Genomic DNA, 24,481 nt, shown 5'->3' with positions numbered 1-24,481 from the left:
ATCCTCCTAGGAACAAAATGCTGACTATCCTCTGCCATCAAAGTGATGAGCAGTTTGGAGATAGCGGACTCATGGAGAAGGTGCGTATGTGAATCCACGAGTTCCACAACCATCCCAAGCAGCAGGTCTGAGGGCAGCAGGAAAGGAACCGATGCACACTTCAGAGGCAGAACCCCTAGCAGCTTCACACTGTCCACTGTCCTACCACGGGGACCTGGGCCAACACAGGAACTGGGTGAGTGATGCGGAAATGCACCCAAACACCTGCCTTGGCGGGAAACCCATTCGCTTTCCACAGAAGCAGAGACACAGAGAACCCACAGAAGCCCGGACAGCCCACAGCACCCAGACAGACCACAGGTGCCCAGATGGCCCACGGGTGCCCAGGCAGCCTACAGCACCCAAACAGCCCATGGGTGCCCAGACAGCACAGAGGACACCCCGGTGCCTTTCAGCCCATGGGTGTCCCGGGAGCCCATGGGCACCAGAACAGGCCTAGCTCCTCGTCTGAAAGTCCCCAGGTCTCAGCACTGCCTCAAGGTCTAGGGCTTTCAGCGGCTCCTTTCACCAAGTTCTGTCCTCTGTGCCTGTGACCACGCCAGCAGCTTGCCCACAAGAGCAGGACCATGAGGCTCAGCCCCGTCCACCCGTGGCTTCTGAGTGCCCATCAGCTGCTGCTGGCTCTGGGGCCCCCTGCCAGGAAGGGCCCTGCTGCTGGGCGAGGCCTCCCCAGACAGGAGCAGGGCGTAGGGCGGGTGCCATGTGGCTCCTCCGACCACGGGAGCATCACGGCCCTCAGCCAGGACAGTGCCCCGCTCCCTGGAACCCATGTCCCCCAGTGTCCCTGCAACTTCCTGACGCACTGAGGCTGACCCACACCCACGCGTGGGGCCATGAGAACACACAGCAGCTGCGGTCAGGTGCAACTCTGGGTCTGCTGCCTAGAGCTGAGCTTCCGGGTCCAACTCGGAGGCCCTGGCAGCCACTGCACGTCCAGCGATGTGCTGGTGGGCCAGCCTGCACCCACACACGGATGAGCCGGGTCAGGTTCTGGGCGATGACAGCTGCTCACGTGAGCCCACGCTCATATGAGATTACCCCACAGCCCTCAGCACTGGACATGCTGCCCACCCCGGGGACACACGGCCTTTCAGGTGTTGTTGTACATGCAACACTGAGAAGACCACGGCAAGGCATTCCCCTGCGGAGCACCCCTGGGTGCAGGGAGCTGCAGGTGCTGGCGGCTTCACAGTTGATGGCAGGAAGGCGTGATCACCGACCACCTGCCACTATAAACAGCAAACGTGTCCCCCATTTGCTGAATGGGGGAATCTCAGGGGCAGCCCACCTGTCACTTACCGATGTGGCTAGGGTTTCCGTCAGGAGCCTGCAGGGGTGAGAATACGCCCCCCCCCCGCCCCCCTGCAGAAGCAGGGGTCTGACAAGGGCCCTGCCTGCTGGTGGAGCGGGGTGGGGGGTGGGGGAAGAGGAGCGGGTCCCGGGGCTGTCGAAAGCCAGAGCTGGGCACAGCTCTGGCCAGTGGAGAAGCAACAGGCCAGCCCTGAGACCTCCCGCACTGGCACCCACACACGCATTGGACACGCCACAGGCCACACGGCAGAGGACTGGCAGGAACGCGGGTCATAACATGCCACATGGAGCCGTGGGACACACAAATCCACACGCGTGGGCTGTGATTCCGGATGAATCAAAGTGTCAGGCAAGGAAACAGGGAGTCAGGCACCTGGGTAAATCCAAGAAGAGAAGCGGCCGCCCCAAGGATGAACCACACCGGGGCCGCCCAGAGGGTGGGCAGGGAGGGGGCTGCTGAGAAGCGTCTGTCCCACACGGGCCCACAACAGTCCTTACTGCAGCCGCGGTGCCCACACGCAGCGTGATCACCACCGCTCTGGAAGCGGACCACCCAGAGGGTCTGCCTCTAAAGGCCAGGCAGGATGAAAGGCAGAGCCGGGCCCTGTCTGCACGGCAGGGGGGTGTAGCCGTACTGAGATGTCCAAATATGGCAAAAGTTCCCCAAATCCTTCATCTGAAGTGAAGTCAGTGGGGGAGGGAGACAGTGATTCTCGTGTGCGACATTCCACTGACAATGAAACAGTCTAACTTAGGAGAGAGCAGGGAACGAGCCGCCAACACGCGCTCTGCCTCTCAGAGGCGCCGGCGGGACCCTGGGGCCCCGAACCGCTCTTATGGGGACAACGTCAGGAGGAGCTTTCCTTAGCTCCTTCTTGCTGGTTCTCTAGTAAACCAATGAGATCAATTTAAATCTTATTTAGCCAGAGGAAGTCTTAACCCAGCTATCTGTGTAAAAATAAACTGGGGTTTACTGAAAATGGCTGTGGAGATTCTTCAAATCACAAGAATATCCTGGCCGACTTTGACCGTGAGTGTGGAAAGGTAGGACTACAGCTGAATCTTACGAAGACAATGTTTATGAGAAACAGCCTCGTTCCTGATGCCCCATTCGCTCTCAACAGAACGACCATCTCCGAATGCAACAGCTATGTGTACCTAGGTCGAGAGGTCAACATGACAAATGACCTGGCACCCGAGCTGCGCAGGAGGAAGAGAGCGGCTTGGAACGCCTTCAAGAACGTCGAAGAAATAGCTAAGAGGACGAAGAACCTCCGGCTCCGGGCACATCTCTTTGATTCCACTGTTCTTCCTGCATTAACATATGCCTCAGAGACCTGGGCCCTACGCAAACAAGATGAGAACGCCATTCAGGTCTCCCAAAGAAGAATAGAAAGAGCTATGCTTGGAATATCACGTTTCACTCAAATGAGAGAACGAATCCGGAGTTCTGACATCCGTCGACGATCAAGGATCAGGGACGCTGTCTCATTTGCCAAGGTGTCGAAAATCAGATGGGCTGGTCACGTAATGAGATTTAAAGACGACCGTTGGACTAGACCTGTTACTGATTGGATTCCACGGGATGTCAAAAGACTGCGTGGCCGCCCACCTACCAGGTGGTCAGACTTCTTCGTGAAGATCATGAACGATCAGTTTGAGGGTCTTCATGTTCCCAGAGCAAACAGATGCCATTGGGCTACACTAGCACGCGACAGGGACAAATGGAGACGTTACTGGCGCCCGCTTGAGCAAATCGACGACTAACGGGAAGTTAAGTGATAAGTGATAAGTGATCCTGAGTAAATAAGGATGATGAAAGGAAGCCGGGCTGACCAGGTTAGACCTTCATCCCTATGCCCTCAGCCTCCTGCAGTGACCTGGAGTTATTAATTCCCAGAATTGTTCCCAATCATCAAGCGGAGATAGAGGCATCAGGGAGCAAGCTCACTTCCCCTTTAGAAGGTGGGAAACGGGGTCATCTCTGGTACAGGGGTGAAGGCCCTTCCTCGCACCTGGCCAGCCCTGGTCCCATCCCTGACACCACAATGGTCTCCTGGACACACCCAGAGAGACCCATGAGCACACAATCAGGAGTAAGTTTTGAGTGTTGCCAGGCGTTCCCCACCACAAAGACAATGGTGGAGAGTGAAAGGTAATAAGTATGTCTACATGATACCAAGTTTGAGTTTTATAATATATTCAGCATATTGTCTTTCTGGGTTTTTTTTTTTGTGCTTTTTCAGGTCACACCCAGCGATGCTCAGGGGTTATTCCTGGCTCTGCACTCAGGAATTACTCCTGGCAGTGCTTGGGGGACCCTATGGGATGCCGGGGGATTGAACCCAGGTCGGCCACGTGCAAGGCAAACGTCCTACCCGCTATGCTATTGCTCCGGCCCCTGTCTTTCTGTTTTTAAGTGAAAGAACTGTGAGTTACCAAGTTATTGACAGCTGAGCTTTGGGCGCCTCGTATTTCAACACCAACCCCACCCCAGGGTCAACTTCCCTCCCCCCGTGTCCCAGATTCCCCCCACCCCAACCCCACCCATCCCCACCTGCCACCTTGACAGGCACCTTACAGAGTTCCACTGGCTGCACCTAGAGCTCCCGGCGTCAGTTCCGTGAGTCTGTTTCGGGCGTATGGCTGCACCCTCACAGCACCAGCACAACCGAATCCCTCAGACCTGAACACCCACCACTTCCTGTCCTCTTCTTCCCCTTGATTTCTTTCCTCTCTGTCCTTCTCCTCTCTAAACACAGGGGTCAAGGGTGACCTAGGCATCCTCTTTTGCTACAGTACATTTCCTACCCAGTATTCTGGACACCACAGATAAGTGAGAGCACCCTGTGTTTGTCTCTCTTCTGGAGTATTTCACTCAATATAGCCCTAGGAAGGCTAGGATGAAGGAGACGTTACTAGGGCCTGCTCGAGGCAATCGACGAATAACAGGATGATCTGTGATCTGTGATAGCCCTAGGACAGCAAACTCTTTCTCTCTCTCTTTGAAAAGGATGCATGCATACCAGTAATTCATTTCTGCATTCAATCCAAGAGCTAAGATACAGAATCAACCTAATTGTCCAGTGACGGGATCTGAAGATGTGCTATATGCTGTGGAATACTACAGTTGCAAGGAAGGGTGGAATCAGGCAATTTGCTCTAACATGGTTAGAAATGGAAGCCACCACGCTGAGTGAAGTCAGCCAATTTGTATTTTGGGCACCACGATCTACAGTGCTGATAATGGCAGGAAGGACAGGGACAGAACGAGCTCCCTTGGGTGTGGCACCCAAACCAGCACATTCTAAGTCAGGAAGGAACAAGAGTCAGGAAGGGATTTGGGCAGGGGCAAGGTCTGAACGCATGGTATTTGGAGGAAGGGGTCTAGATCCTACAGAGCACAGCAGAGTATCACACCCTGTAGTGAGCACACACTCTTGGAAATGCGCCTTCTAGTCAACAGTTATGTGTACCCAGGTCGAGAACTCAACATGATGAATGACCTGGCACCTGAGTTGCGCAGGAGGAAGAGAGCGGCTTGGACCGCCTTCAAGAGCATCGAAGAAATAGCTAAGAGGACGAAGAACCTCCGGCTCCGGGCACATCTCTTCGATTCCACCGTTCTTCCTGCACTAACATACGCCTCAGAGACCTGGGCCCTACAAAAACAGGATGAGAACGCTATTCAGGTCTCCCAAAGAGGAATCCAAAGAGCTATGCTTGGAGTATCACACTTCACTCAAGCGAGAGAAAGAATCCGGAGTTCTGAACTCTGTCGACGATCAAGAATCAGGGATGCTGTCTTGTTTGCCAAGGTGTCGAAAATCAGATGGGCTGGACACGTAATGAGATTTCGAGACAACCGCTGGACTAGAGCCATTACCGACTGGGTTCCACGGGACGTCAAAAGATTGCATTGCTGCCCACCTATGAGATGGTCAGACTTCTTCATCAAAACCCTGAATGAATGGTTTGAGGCTCTTTGTGTTTCTGGAGCGGGCAGACACCATTGGGCTATGCTAGCACGTGACAGAGACGAATGGAGATGCTACTGGCACCCGCTCGAGCCAATGGATGTGTAATGGGATGCCAAGTGACCAAGTGATCATGTGATGTCTATGGAAAGTTTGGGAATGCGTAGAACTCAAAGTTCTACTCAGCGTCAGCACATCATCTAAAAAACTCAACTGAAAGACATCATTCTCCCTGGAATCGCATCGCCTGGCTGTTAAGAGTTCCATCTACTCTGAATTATTTTATGGACCGAATCTTTAGCCTCTCATCGACATCATCACTTCTGTGCTTTTCCTAAACATTCTCCCCTTTTCTGGCAAAAAGCATCACCACTCCTGAGCCCTCCCTGCCCAAGTGCAAGGGCAGCTCTCCCCAGCGCCCTGTCACCTGTGGGACTTGGAGCAGAGTGTCACTCTGACTGGGAACTGGCACCCCTGCCTCCCCTTTCTTGCTCACAGAGCCACACGCAGGACCGCAGGACCGTGGCATGCCTGAGCTGTGTGTGCACACATGACGTGTTCAGCACATGGGCAATTTCATTAGCGCCTCCTGCCTCTGCTGCAGAAGAGACAGCCACACTCGGGGCTGGTGAAGGTCAGGCCACGTGTTCCACCTGCCCCACCTGCCTTCCACTGCGGTCATTTCCCCACACGCCTTGAAGGCTGAACGTCCTCTGCTCCCAAAGATGCAGAGCGCATCTGCTCTACAGACGGAAGGGGCGACACACAGCACTAGCCTCTCGGCGTTCTGCACCGCATCACGTTATTTCCTTAAGATCATAACATGTATGAATAAGTTAACTGGCTCTTCTAGTTTCTCAAAAGAAAAACCTGTCTCTTCGAGTAGCATCCCCCTTATTCATCAGCAGCAATCTCAGAAATGGGGGGAAAATCAGCCGAGCAGAGCACGGCGCTGGACGCTATGGGAGGGAGACGGACAGAGCAGGGCGGAGGGGGAAGCAAGGAAGGGCGTGACAAGGGCCGATGGGGAGGGGCCGGTCTCCATCACACATGGTCACCCGTGCCAACAGGAGTAGAGACAACAGCCCTGCTCACGTGTGTGCGCATGTGCACGCACGTACGTACACACACAAACATACATACAAGCACATGCACACACATGCACACACACATACATACACACACACAAACACAGGCACACACATACACATACAGACACACATACACACACGCACACATGCACATGCATGCACATACAGACACACATGTGCACACACATGCACGCACACATACACACACATGCACACAGATACACACATGCACAGAGACACGCACACATGCACACATAGACACACACGCACACACAGATACAGATACACACATACACAGACACACACGCACACACATAGACATACACATGCACACACAGACACACATACATGCACGCACATGCATACACAGACACACAGACACATACACACACACGTACAAACACACACGCATGCACACGTGCACACACAGGCACAGACACACACATGCACACACGCACACACATGCACAGACACACACGCACAGACACATGCGTGCATACATGCACAGACACAGACATACATGTACATACACATGCACACACATGCGCTCTCTCTCTTCATTACCACCTTCTTTAGCAGAAGCAACTTTCATGTTTTCCTCCCGGAAGCAGGCCGGGTGACAGCCTGGCCAAGCGCTGTGGTGCTCTGAGCCTAATCGGAGCCCCTCAGAGCCAAGCCCAAAGGCGCTGAGCTCTGCCTGTGTCCCTCGCGTCCCCGAGACCCGGGCCATGACTGGCTCGTGTTCTGCGGACACGAGCGGAGCACGGAGGGAAAGGCAGCGGTCTGGAGCTCTTGGGACAGTGCGTGCCACAAGGGTTTCCTCCTCACAGGACTCTCCCCTCACAAACAAGCTGCCGAGCAAAGCCCACGCAAGTGCCTGGGCCGGGATGGGATTCGGTCCCTCTCTGTGAGCCCTGAGCGGGGAGGGAGCAGGTCTGTTCCTAATGCTGATCGGAGCAGGCGCCATCCAGCCTCCCACCGGGACATTTCTCTGGACTGGAGTCTTTTGGGGGCAAGACCAGCCCCGCGTGCCCCCCAGGTGAAGACAGGGACGGGGCAGGAGTCGCCCTGCAGGGCAGCTCAGGGAGCTGCCAGGCTCTGTGTCGGAGAAACCTTAGACTCACTAGGAGTGGCGAGAGCAAACCCTGATGGCAGAGCCAGACTGTGACTACTCCCCCGGCTCCCTCACCGGGCACAGAGGACGGGGCGTACCAGCGCGGCCCACGGCAAGAACACGCTGGATCTCGGGGAAGCTACTTGAACCCTTTGCCCTGCACCACGCCCCTCACCAGTCAGAGCGGCAGGGCCTGTAAGCGGGGCCACGACCCTTGCTCTCCTTGCTCTGACTGATGTGAATCCCGAGTGAATCCGGGGTCAGGTGTCCGATCAGGGTGCCTGCCCCGGAAGCCTGCGGGCCAACTGACACCTCGGGCGCACAGACTCAGCACAGTCTTGCAAGCACAGAACATCTCAAAGCACGTGGATTCGGACCTACAGGACAACAGCCCCTCCTCTGATGGCTGATAATCCTCTCTGGACACAGTGAGAGAGAGCGGCGCTTATGGAAGTGAGACATTTGGAAAGTCCTGCTAATGAGACCTGAGAGCGGCACTAAGTCCTTCCATAAACAGCAACAGAACACAAACACATTTCAGCTGACAGTCATTAAGGGTCCCCTCGATCTCAGCCTGCCCCATTCACCGGCACCTGAACCCGGGGTAGCAGAAGCATGAGCCATTGCTGCAACCAAACTCCTGACTGTGCTCATGCATGGGAGCCCAGCCCATGGCTTCCAAAGAATGGGAACGACAGCTGGAGCAAGAAAATGGATGCTGACGGGACTGGGCAGAGGACAGTGCGGAAGGCCCCAGCCTTGTGCGTGCACCAGCGTGGGTCAAGCCCCTGCACTCCACAGGGACCCTGAGCCTGCCAGGAGTGATCCCTGAGCACAGCCGAGTACGGCCCCCAAACAGAAACAAATAAAGAAGAGTAAGATCGGCTGCTGAGCAGAGGGCCACGCTTCTCGTGGCCAGGACAAGCCGGCCATGTCAGGGCACTTGCTGGGCCAGCAGCTGACCGCAGTCTGGCCCTCACCGCTTGCTCCCAAGCACAGAGTCAGGGTGCCGGAGTATTGCCGGGGGCCCTACCTCTGAAGAGACAGAAGCCAATCTGAACTCTGCCAGTGCGCAGGAAGCGTCCTTCTCTGCAGCTCTGTGCTGGGACCCTCGCGGGTCGCCAGTGTCTCTTTAGATAGGAAAGAGCTCGCGAGCACAGGGAAGTCTGACGCGAAACTGCACACGTCTCTTCCACTAGCTCCAGAACCATGAAGGCCAGGGGCAGCAGGGAGGGGTCAGTCCGGGCGCTCTGCACAGAGCTTTCTACCGGCCACTCTCGGGCCGAACCTCCTCACGGCCTTCACTGCTTCCAGCTTGTTTCATGAGACTCGGTTCTATTTTCAATCAGCATTTTCTCTACATTATTAGGTGGTATCTCCCATGTATGCTACTTTTGCTCGGTAAAGGGGATAATAATAAAAATACCCCTAACTTCAAAACTCCAGAACCATCACTAAAGGATTTCTAGAGTTTACAGACTACTGATGAGCAGCTAACAAAAACCACTACTGTCGGCTCGCTCTTCAAGCCCGTGTTGTCCCTTGAATACGGGTCTTGCCTGCTCATGTCTGTATTTTTTTACGTGCTTATTTCCGCTCTGGAGAAGCCCATGTTCTCTATTGAACACATATTTCCCCTCCTTTTCTCCTCTCACACCTTTCTAAGCAAGTTTCAATAAAAACTACTCTGCTGAAAAATAAATTATTAAAAATAAAGATTATGATCATAGTCACGGTCCTCCCGTTATTCATCGATTTGCTTGCGCGGGCTCAGTCACGTCTCCATCATGAGACTTGTTGTGACTGTGTCTGGCATATCGAATACGTCACGGGGAGCTTGCCAGGCTTTGCCATGTGGGCGACATACTCTCGGTAGCTTGCCAGGTTCTCCGGGAGGGGCGGAGGAATCAAACCCGACTTGGCCGGGCTGGCTGCATGCAAGGCAAATGCCCTACTGCTGTGCTATCGCTCTATAAAGATTATTATCAAAAATTAAAAACTGTTAACAGTTACAAGTGACACCGGATGTAACCAACGGACGTCACTTCGCCTTCTCTGGGGCGGGCCTGCGGGAGGTCAAAGTTACAGCTTCACCTTCCACAGAAAGAAACTTCTCTGGTTGGTGTCAAATCCAAGTCGTTGCCACCTTTCAAGAATCTAAGATGCATGGCACAGGACAAGCAAGGGACTACGCGATTCTCCTCATCTGCCGCCTGAGACAGGATAAAATACATTTCAGAAAAGCTCGGACGTTCACCTTCATGCTAAACTCCGCTTCTCTTTCTTTCTAACAAAGTCACACTTGAAGTGAGCGGAAAATACTCAGAGATTCTTTTCCTTCCAAGGCGTCCCAGAGCATTTCCCTGGAATTCCCACCCAGACTCATTGCTGCTGGCTCCTGGGGGGAGGCTCTCTGGTGGCGGGGAGGGGGCGCCACAGCAGAGCCCGCGCCCCTGACCACCACCAGCACACAGGGCCCGCGTGGGTTCAATGGGGGTCTGGCCGCGGGCAAGGCTCGCACCCCTCCGGCACCCCGCGGTCAGTGTGCGTGGGAGACGGGAGCCTGACGCTGCAGGGGCGCGGCCGGAGAGGACTCACGTTGGCACAGTGTAAGGCTAAAGCACAGAAGACAGCAAACATCTTGAAGTTGTTCTCGTCCGTCTTGGAGAAGGCACTGCCGCTGATCTTGTTCACCATCTGCACCACGCCGATGACGCTGCCGCGGCTCACGATGGGCATGCAGAGGATGTTGCGGGTGGTATAGCCAGTGTACAGGTCCACTTCCCTGTGGGACAGGGCAGGCTCAGGGCGCGCTCGGACCCCCGCCGGCCACACCCACCACCTGCCAACCAGCGGCCCCAGAGAGCGGGCTGGAGCCGAGTCTGGGCTCCCGAGTCTGGGCCGTGGGGGCACTGAGCCTCCAGCATGCCCAGAGCAGTGGGTGCCTGTGTCCAGGTCTGTCCCCAGGAATGACCCTGCCCATGGATCACCCTGAAACCACTCATGACACCAGGCAAAGGACCCAGAGGGAGAGCCCAGAATGGGCGTAAAGGGACACACCCTCTGAGCTTGGCTGCAACAAGGGGAGCAGAGAAGCCCCCACCCACGGGCCAGCCAGCATGTCCCTCTGAGGCCCACGGCCACCCTTCAGGGACCACCCCTACCAACAGCACCCTCTCAGGGTTCAGACTGCCACTGAGGCTATAGAGTCACGGTATTTACCACCTGATTCTTTTCGTTTGGGGGGCGGTGAAGGGGGACATCGCACTCGGCGATGCTCAGGGGTTACTCCTGGCTCTGCACTCAGGAATCACTCCTGGTGGGGCTCAGGGGACCATATGGAATGCTGGGGATTGAACCCAGATCGGCCACGTGTAAGGCAAACATCCTCCCTGCTGTGCTATCGCTCCAGCCCCTACCACCCGATTCTTAAGTGGGCAGTTTGCTGGCTCCTGGTTGAGAGCAAATACTTTTTTCTTGCTGATTTCCAGCAAAACGTGCTTCCCTCCTGCCAACCACTTTTCCCTGTGTCTGACTGATTCCTACGCCTTCTCTTGGAGAGCCTGTTAACATCTCGTGTCCCTTTTATTAAATAAGTGTCTTGGTATCATGTTGGAAAGGGTTACTTATATGTTTTAGATACAAATATTTCATGGATATAAGCTCTCTGCACAATCCGTTGCTTGTGTTTTCATCTTAAGACTACTCACAAACTTTTACATCAAGGTTCCATATAAGAAGTATTTTCAATGTTTCAGTACAAAAGCTATTAGCTTTTCTTTAGAAACTTTTTCAGCACACTCAATTTTTGGAAAACCCTTTGACTAAGCTTGAACATAACTGTTCTGTTATACATAGTTGACATGAATTAAATACCAAAAAGAAAGAAAGATCTTGAAAACTGCTGGAAAGACAGTGATCGCACAGATCTTGGGATTTTCAATGACTAGAGAGTTATTAAAATCAGAATGCATAACTTGGTTTCTAATTCTCCAAAGAAACTCAAAGACAGACAAAAATCTTAATCATGATCATCCTGTTTTTCGTCGATTGCCTCGAGCAGGCCCCAGTAACGTCCCCTTCATCCTAGCCTTGAGATTTTAAAGTGCCAAATTCAAGGCTCTTTCAGGGTTAGGAGAATAAGACCCATCATTATTACTGGTATTTGGCATATTGGGTACGCCATGGGGAGTTTGCCAGACTCTGCCATGTGGGCAGGTTACATTCGGTAGCCTGCCAGGCTGTCCAAAGTAAGAATGAGATAATAAGATGTCACGTGGTTGCATTTGCAGCCACGTGCTTCTGGGAGCTGGGTTTTGTAGTCTCTGGACTACAAAAAAATCTTAATAAGTTATTATAATAGCCATCTTAATCATATTTGACGGAAGTTGAAGCTGTCTAAATTCCTACTCTATGTTATTAAAGTTGCTAGATTTAATAACAAGGAGTAGGAGTAACACAGAGTAGTAGGGTGGGAGCAATAGCACAGCAGTGGGGCGTTTGCTTTGCACACGGCCAACCCTGCCAACTCAGGTTCGATTTCTCCGCCCCTCTCAGAGAGCCCAGCAAGCTACCAAGAGTATCTCGCCCACAGGGCAAAGCCTGGCAAGCTACCCATGATGTCTTCGATATGCCAGACACAGTAACAACAAGTCTCACAACAGAGATGTTACTGGGCCCGCTCGAGCAAACTGATGAACAACGGGAGGACAGTGACGGTGACAGTGTCAGTTTTTTTTTATAAACACTTTCATAAAATAATACCTAGACTACAAAAGAGGCAGCATTATTGTGCCCATTTTAAAGATGAGGCACCCGAGTGTCAAAGAAGCTCAGAAAGGACTCCAGGTCTACGTAGAGATAGTAAGTGAGAGGCCTGGCATCCAGAGTGCTGCATGGCGCCCTGGCCCAGCTCTGGGCACTGAGTGTGGCGACTCTGGTGAGCCGCCCAGCGTGGCGAGAGCCCCTGGCCTTCCTGCTGCTCACAGCACCAGGAGCTCCTCGTGCTGGACTCCGCCTGTGGCCTCACACCCGCCACTGCACGCCTATCTGAACCCACTAACTTCTGAGCGAGCCCTGGGGAGCAGCCAGGGCGGGCTGTGGACGGGGGCAGCCCCCCCACTGCTCACCTGTTGAAGCGCGGGTCTGCATAGGCATCGGGAATGTTCAGGACCTCCCCCGTTCTCGCGACTTGCCCGGCGATGCCTTTCTCGATGGAAAATCTGCACACACAAAGAGAGGAGAGCGCTAATTAAAACACAGGTCTCTCCAAAGATTCCAGAAGGTTCCACCACTTCCGCATTCTGATTTTTTAAAAAGCACTGTGCTATTTAAACACTTGTATCAATTTTACATGTATGCACTCCAGATCATCTTTTCACTACATAATATTTAAAGGTAAATCAGAAAACAGTGCATAGTAATCACTTGAGAACCTTGTTTCAAGAAATAATTCACAATTCATGAAGTTACACTGGATGCCGCCTGAAATGAAGAGATTGACTAGCACTCTACTGCAATGAACAGTCGTAATCTTTAATATTTTCAGAATGCTTCATAATTTACAAGATGCTCCAACTGTGGCAATCTGAGACCCAGTGGGTTCAGGAACTTGCCGACATTTCTCAACTCTTCGTGACACAATGAAAGCGGGAAAGCAGGTATGAACAAGAACATTCCACCACACATAAGCCCAAGCTTGCAGGTTAAGCCCCAAGTTACTTTACAGGCATTTAATGTTATCAGCATGTGCAAAACACAACTATAGAAAATAACACAATTTACGACTTGTAATGCTTTTATTCCTCTAATTTAAAAAAAGTCAACATTACACGCATTATCCAATTATACTCATGTTTTAATATCTAAGATCAGAATTTTAACAAAGTCTCGGTTATAAAGTTTCAGAACACTTTCATCATAACTGCCCTCAGTTCCAAACCTACTAGAGGAAGAAAGAGATCTGCAACCCACAAGACCCACACGCGAGATCGTTTCATAATGACACATTCTGGATGGCACGAGAAATCACTGCTGCCGAAATGAAGTTCCACCCTGTGCCAGCAGAGAGCTGGCCGTGAGTGGTTCTCCTTCCATGTGCCAGTGAGCCCAGCACTTCCCAGAGACCAGACTGTCTGCCCCACCTAATTCTCCCTGGTGGCTCAAGCGTGAGAACGCTGGCCCGGCCCGCAGCCCGCGTGGGGGTCAGATGCGCCTCCCACACACACACACCCCTGCCTCCACGGCACAGCATCAACTGCGGGCGGGCTGGGTGCCCCGTGCTCTCTCTTGGGCCCGGGGGGCCCAGCCCAGCCACCAAGCTCAGTTGCTCACTCTCCAGGACCTACTAAGGCCCCTGAAGGACCCGGCCCCGTCTCACCCGTTGAGCCGGGGACAACGAGCCAGCTACATGACGCAGCGACCTGCAGGACGCCTTCTCCCTGCCCTCGGCATCCCACGGGCTGGCGGGCAGTGGCCCTGCTCCGTGTCCCTCTGGAGGACCAGTGTGCAGGGCAGAAGACACAGAGCCGTGGGGGACGGTGGTGGTCTGGGAGGGTCTTGGGGACTGCACGGGGGCGGGGCCCCGGCCTCTAGCTGCACTCGGGGCCCTGGGCTGACAGGTGCTGCCCTGGCGCTGGGCTCGGCACACCCCAGGCGGGGCACACCTGTACCTACCTGGGAGCACTAGCAAGTTTTTCCTCATGATTTCCACAAGGACCGCCTCCGGAAGACGGCATTCCAGGAGTGCCGCTAACGCTCCTGAGGCGCGGTTCGCTGGCTCTGCAATGTCATTCCCAGAAGCGCTACCTTCGGGAGGCGGGTCCTGGCGGGAATGATATCACAGAATGACAAGGACTGTCAGCGCACCTGGGGCGGCACAGAGGAGCGGGGGCGGAGCCCTGGGCACTGCGATCACAGCTCAACGACTGCACTGCTGGCTGTACCTGATCTCTTTGGTCTTCTTGAAGATGGGCTTCCCCTCCTTCTCCTCCCCGATGTCAAACAGGTCCGAGTACAGTTCCTTGTTCTTGTGGTCCACCTGGAAAAGCGCGCAGCGGTCGGCATTCACCAGGTTTTTTGCATATATCTGAAAGCAGGAGGGGAAACCGGGTGAGCCCAGGAGAGGTTCCAGCACCGCAGGCCGCCTGGCCGGGCCGCAGAGGCCACCAGGCCCCCGGGCTTCCCGTGGGGGGAGTGAGCGCCGAGCTAGTCAGACGCCAACGTTGGAGGCAGGATGCTGCACTGACGTGGCATGTGGCGGGGCCACGCTGACCAGGGAAGCAGCCGCCACACACCGGCATCCACGTGGGCCCCCTGCCTGGCCAGCGGCTCCTGGCCCTGCTCCCCGCGAGCCCTTCTGCCGCCGGTCCTGACCCAAGCCCGCTGAGCCTCTGTGGCCTGCAGCCTGGCGCCCGCTGGCCTGCACAGCAGCTGCAAAGCGCTGTCCAGTCTGATCTCCCCTAAGCCACCCCGCACTCAGTGGCATGCGGCTGCGATTTGTTCCTTGCACTGTCCAATGACGAGGACAGCCAGCACTGACCACTCTGTGTCACGCACCTTCTTGTACTGTCTAAGTATCCGTTATCGTCTCACAAGAGCAATGCTAGAGGAGGAGAATTTGTATCTATAATTTACATCAAAGGAAAACTAAGGCCCCGATATGTGAGCCTCTCTCTCCCCTCAGATGGCTGATAAACGGAGGCGCGGCTGCCCCTCAGACCACGCCCTGCAGGAAATGAGTCCCTCCACTCGGGAAAGGGCACCACATCTTAACGTCACTGCTCTGGGTTTTTGTTCACCAACTTTCTTCGGCACAGACTTATTTTCTGTTGATACAGAGCATTACCCCGTGGGCTGGGCGACAGTTTTCTCGTGAACATCATATTCAGTCTGTCCAGGTCAGTGACAACCTCACCCAATCAGAGGGCAGATAGGAAATTACTCCTCAGGAAGGAAGAATTCATTCTCCGAGAAAAACAGCCATCACAAAATCTGAGCAAGAGGAACCTGGGCCCTGATGACTCAGGAGAAGATGCGTCCCAGGTTAAAAACTACCTTGAAGACTTACTAAGGGCGGTTTATAAAAACCCGACTTCAAACTCGGTGGCCAAGGCAGGTGCTTCTGCTAAAAGGTATGGAACAAGACACAAGGATGCCCACACCGGCAATCTCTCTCACACTGCACTGAGGCTCTCATTGGGTAATTATGCAAAGTACAAAAAATAATGCCACAAAGTACAGAAAATAAAACCACCGCTGACCATATATGCCGTGACCCTGCACACAGAGAAAACATAGAGGAGTTCATCAAAGTTACAGGGCAGAAAATCAAAGCACACCAACATTTTTTCTATATATTCAAACTTTAAAAATCTCAAAATACAATTTTAAAATGCACTTATGATACCATATAAAATACTCATAGTTTTACCAAATGAGAAGTTCAATTATCTTTAAATTATGAAAACTTGAAAATACTTCATACTGATGTATTAAAACATTTGATAGTATTCAGATGTCAATATCCTCCATACTGATTTACAGATTTAACATAATCCCTGTCAGTATTTCACTCAAATTCTTTGTAGAAATTGACAATCCAATTTTTAAAACCCACTGGAATTGCAAAAGATCCCAAACAACCAAAAATATGGTAAAGAAAGAACAAATTTGAAAGATTTACACCTCCTAATTTCAAAACTTTCTACAAAATACCAGCGAAGACAGTAAAGTATGGTACTGATATGGTAATGATAAATCAGAGATGAAAGAAATAGAATTGAGAGTCCAGAAATAATGCTCAACTGACTTTTGACATTAAAGGATGCAGTAGAAATAGGCAAAGGAATAAAGCAGGCCTATTTCTTTAACAAAAATCAGCTCAACTGAGGTAAAAAAAAAATAAACCAGTGAAAATCAAAGCTGTCAAACTTATAGAAGAAAATACTGTAGTAAATTTCCATAATCTTCTAACTGGCATGGAAGTCTTAGAAATGACATCAAAAACATGGGCAATAAAAAAGTCTATGAATTGGACTTTCCTAGAACTCACTTGGATTGTGCTACCAAAAAGACCCCACAAAAAAAAAAAAACTCTGAAGAAGGTTTATGGTGACCTATATACAGGAAAAAATATTTGTCAATCTTACTGTATCTAGCCTAGGAGTTGTCTTTAGACTGTAAGAAAAAAATCTTACAAAGTTAATGATCAATACAAATGGAATGAGCAAGAAAACTCACACATTTCAACAGATACTTCAGCACAGAAGATAAACAAGTGGCCAACAGGACACAAATGGCTTTTGAATACAATTAGTAAGTAGGAAAATGCCACTTAAAAACCCACTGAGCTGGTATTCCATACCTACACGGTGATGGATGCTATTGTCACTGTCACTGTCCTCCCGTTATTCATCAATTTGCTAGAGCAGGCCCAGTACATTGTGAGACTTGTTACTGTGTTTGGCATATCGAATACATCACAGGTAGCTTGCCAGGCTCTGCCGTGCAGGCAGGATACTCTCAGTAACTTGCCGGGCTCTCCGAGAGGAGCAGAGGAATAGAACTTGGGTTAACCGTGTCAGCCACATGCAAGGCAAACGCTCTACCCACTGTGCTATCGCTCCAGCCCTATTACTTAAAAAAAAAGTCTAGAACAGCATGTTGATGAGGATATAGGAGAAGATGAGAGTCTATGGCAATAAACTTGCATGCGTGGCCGGTGGGAATGTGAGACGGCGAGGGGGCCACGGGAGACGGGGGGCAGCTCTGGAGACTCTAGCACAGATAATGGCCCTGTCCCGCAAGTCCACTCTTGGCACGTCCCCGAGGTAGATATTCATGCAAGAACTGTACGTCAACACCCAAAGCAGCACCAGTGGCCACATACAAAAATAATCCAAATGGCTCAGTGTACTAAAAAATAGGGTGCACGTGACCGTTTCCACGTAACACCAGTTGGCCATGAAAAGGAATAAAGACTTGAGAGCTGCTACAACAGAAACTCTGGATGCGTGCTGAGAAGCAGCCACGCACGAGAGGGCAGACGTGTCTGGCCCCTCTGCTGAGACGCCCAGCACACAGGTCCATGGCAAAGCAAACAGACCGGGGTGGGGGGGGTCTGGACCTGGTGGGAGGGCAAGTGGGAGCCAAGGGCTGAGGGAGCGGAGTTTCACTCTGAGGGGAGGAGCGCGGTCGAGAATGATCAGCAGTGTGTGTCGACTGTCAGTGCCCTACAACCCAATGGGCTGAGCACTTCATTGACAGGTTGAATTGCATGGTATGTATCGCAATAAAGCTGCTTCAAAAAGAGAATCGTAACAAAACAAGGACCATTTGTTGAGTGCTTACTGCATTCTGAGCACATACGTCAGTTACTTTTCATTGAAGTTATGATTATTAGTAGTTGGGGGGCCACACCCGGCAGTGCTCAGGGCTTGCTCTTTCTCTGTGCTAAGGGACACTCCTGGAGGCTCGGGGGCTCGGTGGGGTGTGTGAGATCGAACCTGGGTTGGCCGCGTGCAAGGCAAACACCTTACGTGCCGTCCTATCGCTCTGGTCCCTGCGCCAGTTATTTAATATATATTCTCCGCTGGAGGAATAGCACAGGGCTGGAGCAATAGCACAGCGGTAGGGCGTTCGCCTTACAAGCGGCCAACATGGCCAACCCGAGTTCGATTCCTCTGCCCCTCTTGGAGAGTCCGGCAAGCTACCGAGAGTATTTGATAGCCAGACATAGTAACAACAAAGTCTCCAATGGAGACGTTACTGGGCCCGCTCGAGCAAATCGATGATCAACGGGAGGGCCTTTGCCTTTTATCCTCCGCTGTGGGTTCGTGTTTGGGGTCACCCTCTGCTGTGCGCAGAGATTACTCCTGGCTCTGTGCTCAGGCACCCTCCTGGCAGGGCTCAGGGGACCCTGAGGCGAGCTGGGGATGGAACCGTCAGGCAAGGCAAGCGCCCTGACTCTACTGTCTCTCCAGCCACAGCTCCTTTGTACCTTTCACCCTATTACAAAGTCCTTAAATTTTACCAAGCACAGTTATTTTTCACCATGGAATCTATTATTCTTTCCCCATTAAATGAAGCCATCCACATAACTAATGAGCTAAGGAATGTGCTAGACTCCCCATCACAATATAAATAAGAGACGGAGCATGTCCCACGCCATAACCCCCTCCATGGTACCAAGGAGAAACAGGCCAGGCCCTACCAAGGTATCAGATGACCCCTCACTACATACACTGAGTTACTATATTCTGAGAAAGATTGCGAAGAAGACAGGAAAGAGGAGGAATATTTGTCAAAATAGGCAGCAGGGTACAAATGGTGCTAAACGGGCCGCCCACTGCATCCCTTTCATCTTGCCAATGGGACAATGAATCTAAAACTCCACTTGCTGTGGCTCTGGCTCCAGGGCCTGGACCAGCTCCTAAAGGAGATGCAGAAAGGCAGAAATCCCTCTGGACTTAATTGCTAAAACATCAGAGATCCAAAATCAGATGTTCTTCATTATCAGCAATAGAAAACAAATTATCTAATGATGCCTTTTCGGCAGGTCTGATTGTTGGGGGGAAATTCCAAGTAATAATGGTAGGTCTTCTGTCGAAAAATTGAATGTAGTCAAAGTAGAGAGAGTAAAGTAGAAATCATCTGTGAAACTGGGCTGGAGCGATAGCACAGCTGGTAGGGCGTTTGCCTTGCACGCAGATGACACGGCCGACCCGAGTTCGATCCCTCCACCCCTCTCGAAGAGCCTGGCAAGCTCCCGAGAGTATCTCGACCACAGGGCAAAGCCTGGCAAGCTCCCCGTGACACATTCGATATGCCAAACACAGTCACAACAAGTCTCACAATGTTACTGGGCCCTCTCGAGCAAAATCGATGGACAATGGGAGGACAGTGATACATCTGCCACAAGGGCAAGGGGAGGGGTGGGATGGGGGGTATACTGGGGTTCTTGGTGGTGGAACATGTGCACTGGTGAAGGGATGGCTGTTTGATCACTGTATGACCGAGACTTAAACCTGAAAGCTTTGTAACTGTTCTCACTGTGATTCAATAATAAATAAATAAATAAAAGTAAAGTAAAGTAAAGGTCCTCCCGTTGATCATCGATTTGCTCGAGCGGGCCCAGTAACATCTCCATTGGAGACTTTTGTTGTTACTGTGTTTGGCATATCGAATACGTCATGGGGAGCTTGCCAGGCCCTGCCGTGTGGGCGAGATACTCTCGGGAGCTTGCCGGGCTCATAAATAAATAAATGACTAAAATGGAAGTGGAATGACTCGAGACCTGAGAGAACCAGCAGGGTCTGCGTGGAATCTCCGAGCAAAGGTATGAGGCCAAGAGGAAAGGAAACCCAAGGTTTTCTCCAAGTATAGCTCTCCTCTAATAATGAAGAAACTCAGAGGCATTTCCCCAGACGTTCCTCAACAGCTCTCCAAACCCAACGCAAGTGGCAAATGATTCAAAACACTGCCCCAGACTGACCATCGCAGCTTCACCCTCTTTGAAGCAGCTCTCATGCCTGATGCTTTCTTAGGACACGCATACAAAGGTTAAACAAAATGAATTTTTAAAAAAAAATTGCAACCTACCATTATGTGTTCAAGTAGAGAATCTATTGCGACTATGTTATCAAAATATGTTCTGGAAAGAAAAAGAACACAAAGCTTGTGATTTAAGATGACCAATATTGTTAGAACACAGAATATGTTATGCATTGAACACATTCCCCAGTTTTGTGTACATTAAAATCAAAACACAAACAAACATATTACTTTATATCAGTTAATATTTTCCCCTCGTGTTAACAGTAATAACAAAAATATAAAATCATTTTATGTTTCAGTTTTGGGTCTCACATGGTGATGCTCAGAGCTGATTCCTTGTTCTGTGCTCAGGGATTACTCTTTTTTTTTCTTTTTGGGTGACACCCAGCGATGTACAGGGGTTACTCCTGGTTCATGCACTCAGGAATTACTCCTGGCCATGCTCAGGGGACCATATGGGATGCTGGGAATCGAAGCCGGGTCAGGCCGCGTGCAAGGCAAACGCCCTACCCACTGTGCTATCACTCCAGCCCCTCAGGGATTACTCTTGATGGTGCTCAAGTAACCAGACTTCTTGGGGAGAAATCCAGCGGGCCGCGACAAGGCAAGAAACCTGTAAGGAACTAACTCTCCAGCCCCGAGACCTGATTTCATTGAGGCCATGTGATATGCAATACTGTTAAGGATGGTTTCTCATGCACATAATTCCAACACCACACCCATCACAGTTTCCCCACTTCCCTGCCCGGCACCCCAACATTCATCCCTCCTTCAATGCTACACACACACACACACACACACACACACACACACACACAACTCCATCCTGTGCACCAGATCTCCAGCTAAGCTGCCCTTGGCCCCTTGCTGCCCCCTGCTGTGTAGCCTTGAGCCCACATAGGACAGAGATCATTCTGTACCTCTCCCTTTCTTCCTGACTGCTTCACTCAATACAGTGCCCAGTGTTATTATTTAACAGAGAGAAACTTTTCCATTATATTTAGCATAGGGAGTTTAATCCCATGATACACATTAAAAGTATTTTATTGGTAAGTTTGAATGTAAAGAGTTTGTAGCATTCAACTAAAAGTCTGAAGGAATAAATTCACATTCACCATCTTACTTTCATGAAGAACCTTGATCAGAAAGTAAAATATCCCATAGCCTCCCCCCAAAAAAGAGATAAGAGGTTCTAAATGAATGTATCAGAGATGGGTATTAGAGAAGAAAGTGTAATTTGTATAGCACATAAATTAGAAAAAGAAACAATAAAGAATGCTTGATTTATCAGGGAAAAAAAGTACAATATTTCAATATGATAAATTTAATTTACACACTTAAAGCATTATCAGTAAAAAATAAAAATTGTAGGTCAAACCGCAATTTAACTGGATTGAGAAAGCAGCTGAACTCATTTGAGAAGAAAAACCAGAATATAGGTCATGGCAGGAAACTAATCACCACCCGAGTCAAATGTCTGCTCATGATTACACACAACAATGAATGCTGTGCGGCTGATGGTGCGTCTACATTACCTGCCTTCTTCATCTCCTCTGTTCCCCACTCCCCCGCATCTCAACAACGAGAGATGCACCAACACCAGAATCTTCGGCAAAAGCCATGGCAGAGGCCATGTAAAGGCACTCACTGTGGCTAGACGGGCAGGCGTTGCAGTTAAGGAGTTTGTGGATTTAGCAAAGTGCTCAGGTAAGTTAGACTGGTATAGAATGTTTCTCATCTAAATGGTAAATTACTGCATTAAACCCCGGATAGATTTAATTACCCTGGAAGCTGAGGACTTTAGTGCCCTAAAGAGAGTCAAGTTGGGGCCAGAGGTAGTACAGCAGGGAGGGCATTTCCCTTGTCCAACATCGGTTTATTCCCCGGCATCCCAGGCGGTCCCCCAAGCAAGCAACCCTTGGCTGCAGAGCCGAGGAAGCCCTGAGCACCACACGGTGTCTGCCACCAAAAAATGGTCAAGTTAGTGGCCTGGCTCTGGGGAACAGACGACGTGTGTCCGCTGGGGGGTTCGGTGGCCTTGGGAAGCCCCACACAGCACCCACGCTCGTCAGCACAGGAGGGAGTGCTGCCTCCTTCTCCATGAGACGCTGCTTCATTCTGCCTCCGAACAGACGTCGGACGGGGGCCAGAGCCGTGTGGGACCCCGACCCCTCGGTCTGCCCTGCTCAGACTTCCTGGTGGACTCCGGGCTTGCTGATGAGGCATCAACATCGCCAGGACAGCACAGCACAGAGTGTCTGACTGCCCGGGGCCGCGGAGGAGAGGCCCCCAGTATGTATGTAAGCAAATCTGTCACTCGACAGCACCCCGAAGTTACACCTTCCGGGGCCAATTTTGCATCTGGATGATTCGTGGATGGATCGGAGATGCAGACCAGGTCACCACAAGCGAAACCAACACGAAGCTGGAAATGACTTAAGGCTATCATTGGTTCCACCCTTTCTGTCCCTCTTGTAGCATCTGAATTTAGAAGACCGTGACACTATGCCTTCAATCCCTCTCCGGCAGAGTCCCGGGAGAGATGGTTACTCCGACCCAGTGAGCTTGATGGTCCCATGCAGTGAAGGGTGACCTTCCATCACTGGCCCGAGAGCAGGCGGTTCCTGGGAGAGCCCAAGCCGCATTTACTGGAGAGCGCTGCGATCAATACAGGCAACCACATCCCCAGAACGAAACACTTACTTTGACACGTCGAGTAGGAAGTCATTCAGTTCGGTCTGTTTGGCAAGGCCTCTGCACACCTGCCACACAAAAGAACGGCTATTGGTTCCTAGGAGCTTCTAGGTGGGCAATAATTAAAATATTAGATCACTCCTGAGCTTCTCTGCCTTACAATACACGTCCAGATCATTCAGCTATAAGGTAACTATGATCCTAGGTACTTTATCCCACTTAACCACCAAATGAACCTGAGTTGAGTCGGACAGTAACCGAGGCATTGCAGCTCACTCCCCTCCCAACAGACTGAGCAGCTGACAGACAGACAGACAGACAGACAGACAGACAGACAGACAGACAGCAGCTGGCGTGGTGGCTCCGGTCAGAGCCACTGCTGGAAGCCAGTTGAGTCCCTTATCTCGCCCAGGGCAAACAGCCCCAGGTCTGGCACTGTCCCGGCCAACAGCAGCCACCACCCCTTCAGCCAGCTCATACCTATCTGTCTGTCTGTCTGTCTGTCTTCCTATTACTCCCTTATCAACCCGCTAAAAATGGAATTTAGGAAAACAAAAAAAAACCAAAATGCTGAGCAGAGGAACACATCCTTCCTGCTCTTTGGTCCTGAACTTTGGAGTCTGCTCTCAGGAAAACATGCAGTTCATAAGGCTTCACGCGAGACCACATTTTCTAGAGAGCCGGGTGTTGTAAAGTTAAGCTCAGTGTTGTAATAATCCAGTAGCTCAGGGGATATTTTCATCTAGAAAATGAAGTCATAAAACTGTCATCACTGCTAGGCAGCTGGAGACTGTTCCTGGGCTTCCCAAGGAACACAAGAACAGTAATAGGACACGTACGTTTACTGAAAAAATGATTTACTTAAATATAAATATATCAAAATAACTGCAAGATGCTTACGACAAGAAGTTATCAGTCTATCGGGCAAAGGTTTTAGTACAAGGCAGAGCACCAAGCTCCTGAGGCGCAGCACCCAGCCCCAAGCGGGCCCCACCCACGTGAAGAGACGCACCTGTACCTGATGGATGGCCACCGAGGCCCAGGCCAAGTTTGCCGTGGCGACCTGCGGGAAGGAGAAGCAGCCGTGAGCGGGGCCCTCGGCCGGGGGAGCCGGAGACTCGCCCAACCAGGCGCAGCTTTGCACAAGGTTCCCTTCACGCTGCCGAGTCTCGGTCCCGAGTCGGATGCTCTTTTGCCGTGTAATTTTGGACAAAAAGGCGGATACGTTCATTGTAAGGGAGCAGCAGTTCAGCGATTTTAGCACTCATCGGTCTCGTCAGCGTCACAAAAGTATCATTAAGAAGGGCCCGAGTGGGGGCTGGAGCCCAGCACAGCAGGCAGGGCGCTTGCCTTGCACGTAGCCAACAGGGTTCGATTCCCAGCGTCCCATATGGTCCCCTGAGCACTGTCAGGAGTAATTCCCGAGTGCAGAGCCAGGAGTAACCCCTGTGCATTGCTGGGTATGACCCCAAAAAACAAAACAAAACAAAAAAAGGCCAGAGTGACCTCTTTAAAATGTTGAACTTTTCCCAAATAGCACTGACATCCCCTGGGTCCGTCACAGGCACCAGGTCCTGAGCTGAGCGCAGGGGAACCAGGAGCCTCACAGCACACGGCAGGGAGAAAGCAGGGGGGCGGGGCGGGGGGAGCTCCCAGGAAGAACAGGGGGCGGGGGGACG

At 51.5% G+C, this 24,481-nt stretch overlaps 1 protein-coding gene across 1 annotated transcript in view; it reads right to left on the bottom strand.

Annotated features, from left to right (window-relative positions):
* The window catches only part of PDE10A (phosphodiesterase 10A), a 253,490-nt gene that overhangs the window by 35,015 nt on the left and 193,994 nt on the right, over nt 1-24,481 (bottom strand). Inside the window, exons 8-13 of the mRNA XM_056126308.1 lie at nt 23,815-23,865; nt 22,812-22,870; nt 20,154-20,205; nt 14,498-14,640; nt 12,683-12,775; nt 10,152-10,338 (exon numbers count right to left, since the gene is read on the bottom strand). Of these exons, the coding sequence (XP_055982283.1) occupies nt 10,152-10,338; nt 12,683-12,775; nt 14,498-14,640; nt 20,154-20,205; nt 22,812-22,870; nt 23,815-23,865 (585 nt within the window). The remainder of the gene's footprint in view (nt 1-10,151; nt 10,339-12,682; nt 12,776-14,497; nt 14,641-20,153; nt 20,206-22,811; nt 22,871-23,814; nt 23,866-24,481) is intronic.

This window comes from Sorex fumeus, unplaced genomic scaffold, assembly GCF_029834395.1.
Source record: "Sorex fumeus unplaced genomic scaffold, SorFum_2.1 ptg000061l, whole genome shotgun sequence".
NCBI lineage: Eukaryota > Metazoa > Chordata > Mammalia > Eulipotyphla > Soricidae > Sorex > Sorex fumeus.
Note: the sequence above shows the minus strand (reverse complement) of the source record. Positions and strands in the feature narration are given on the sequence as shown.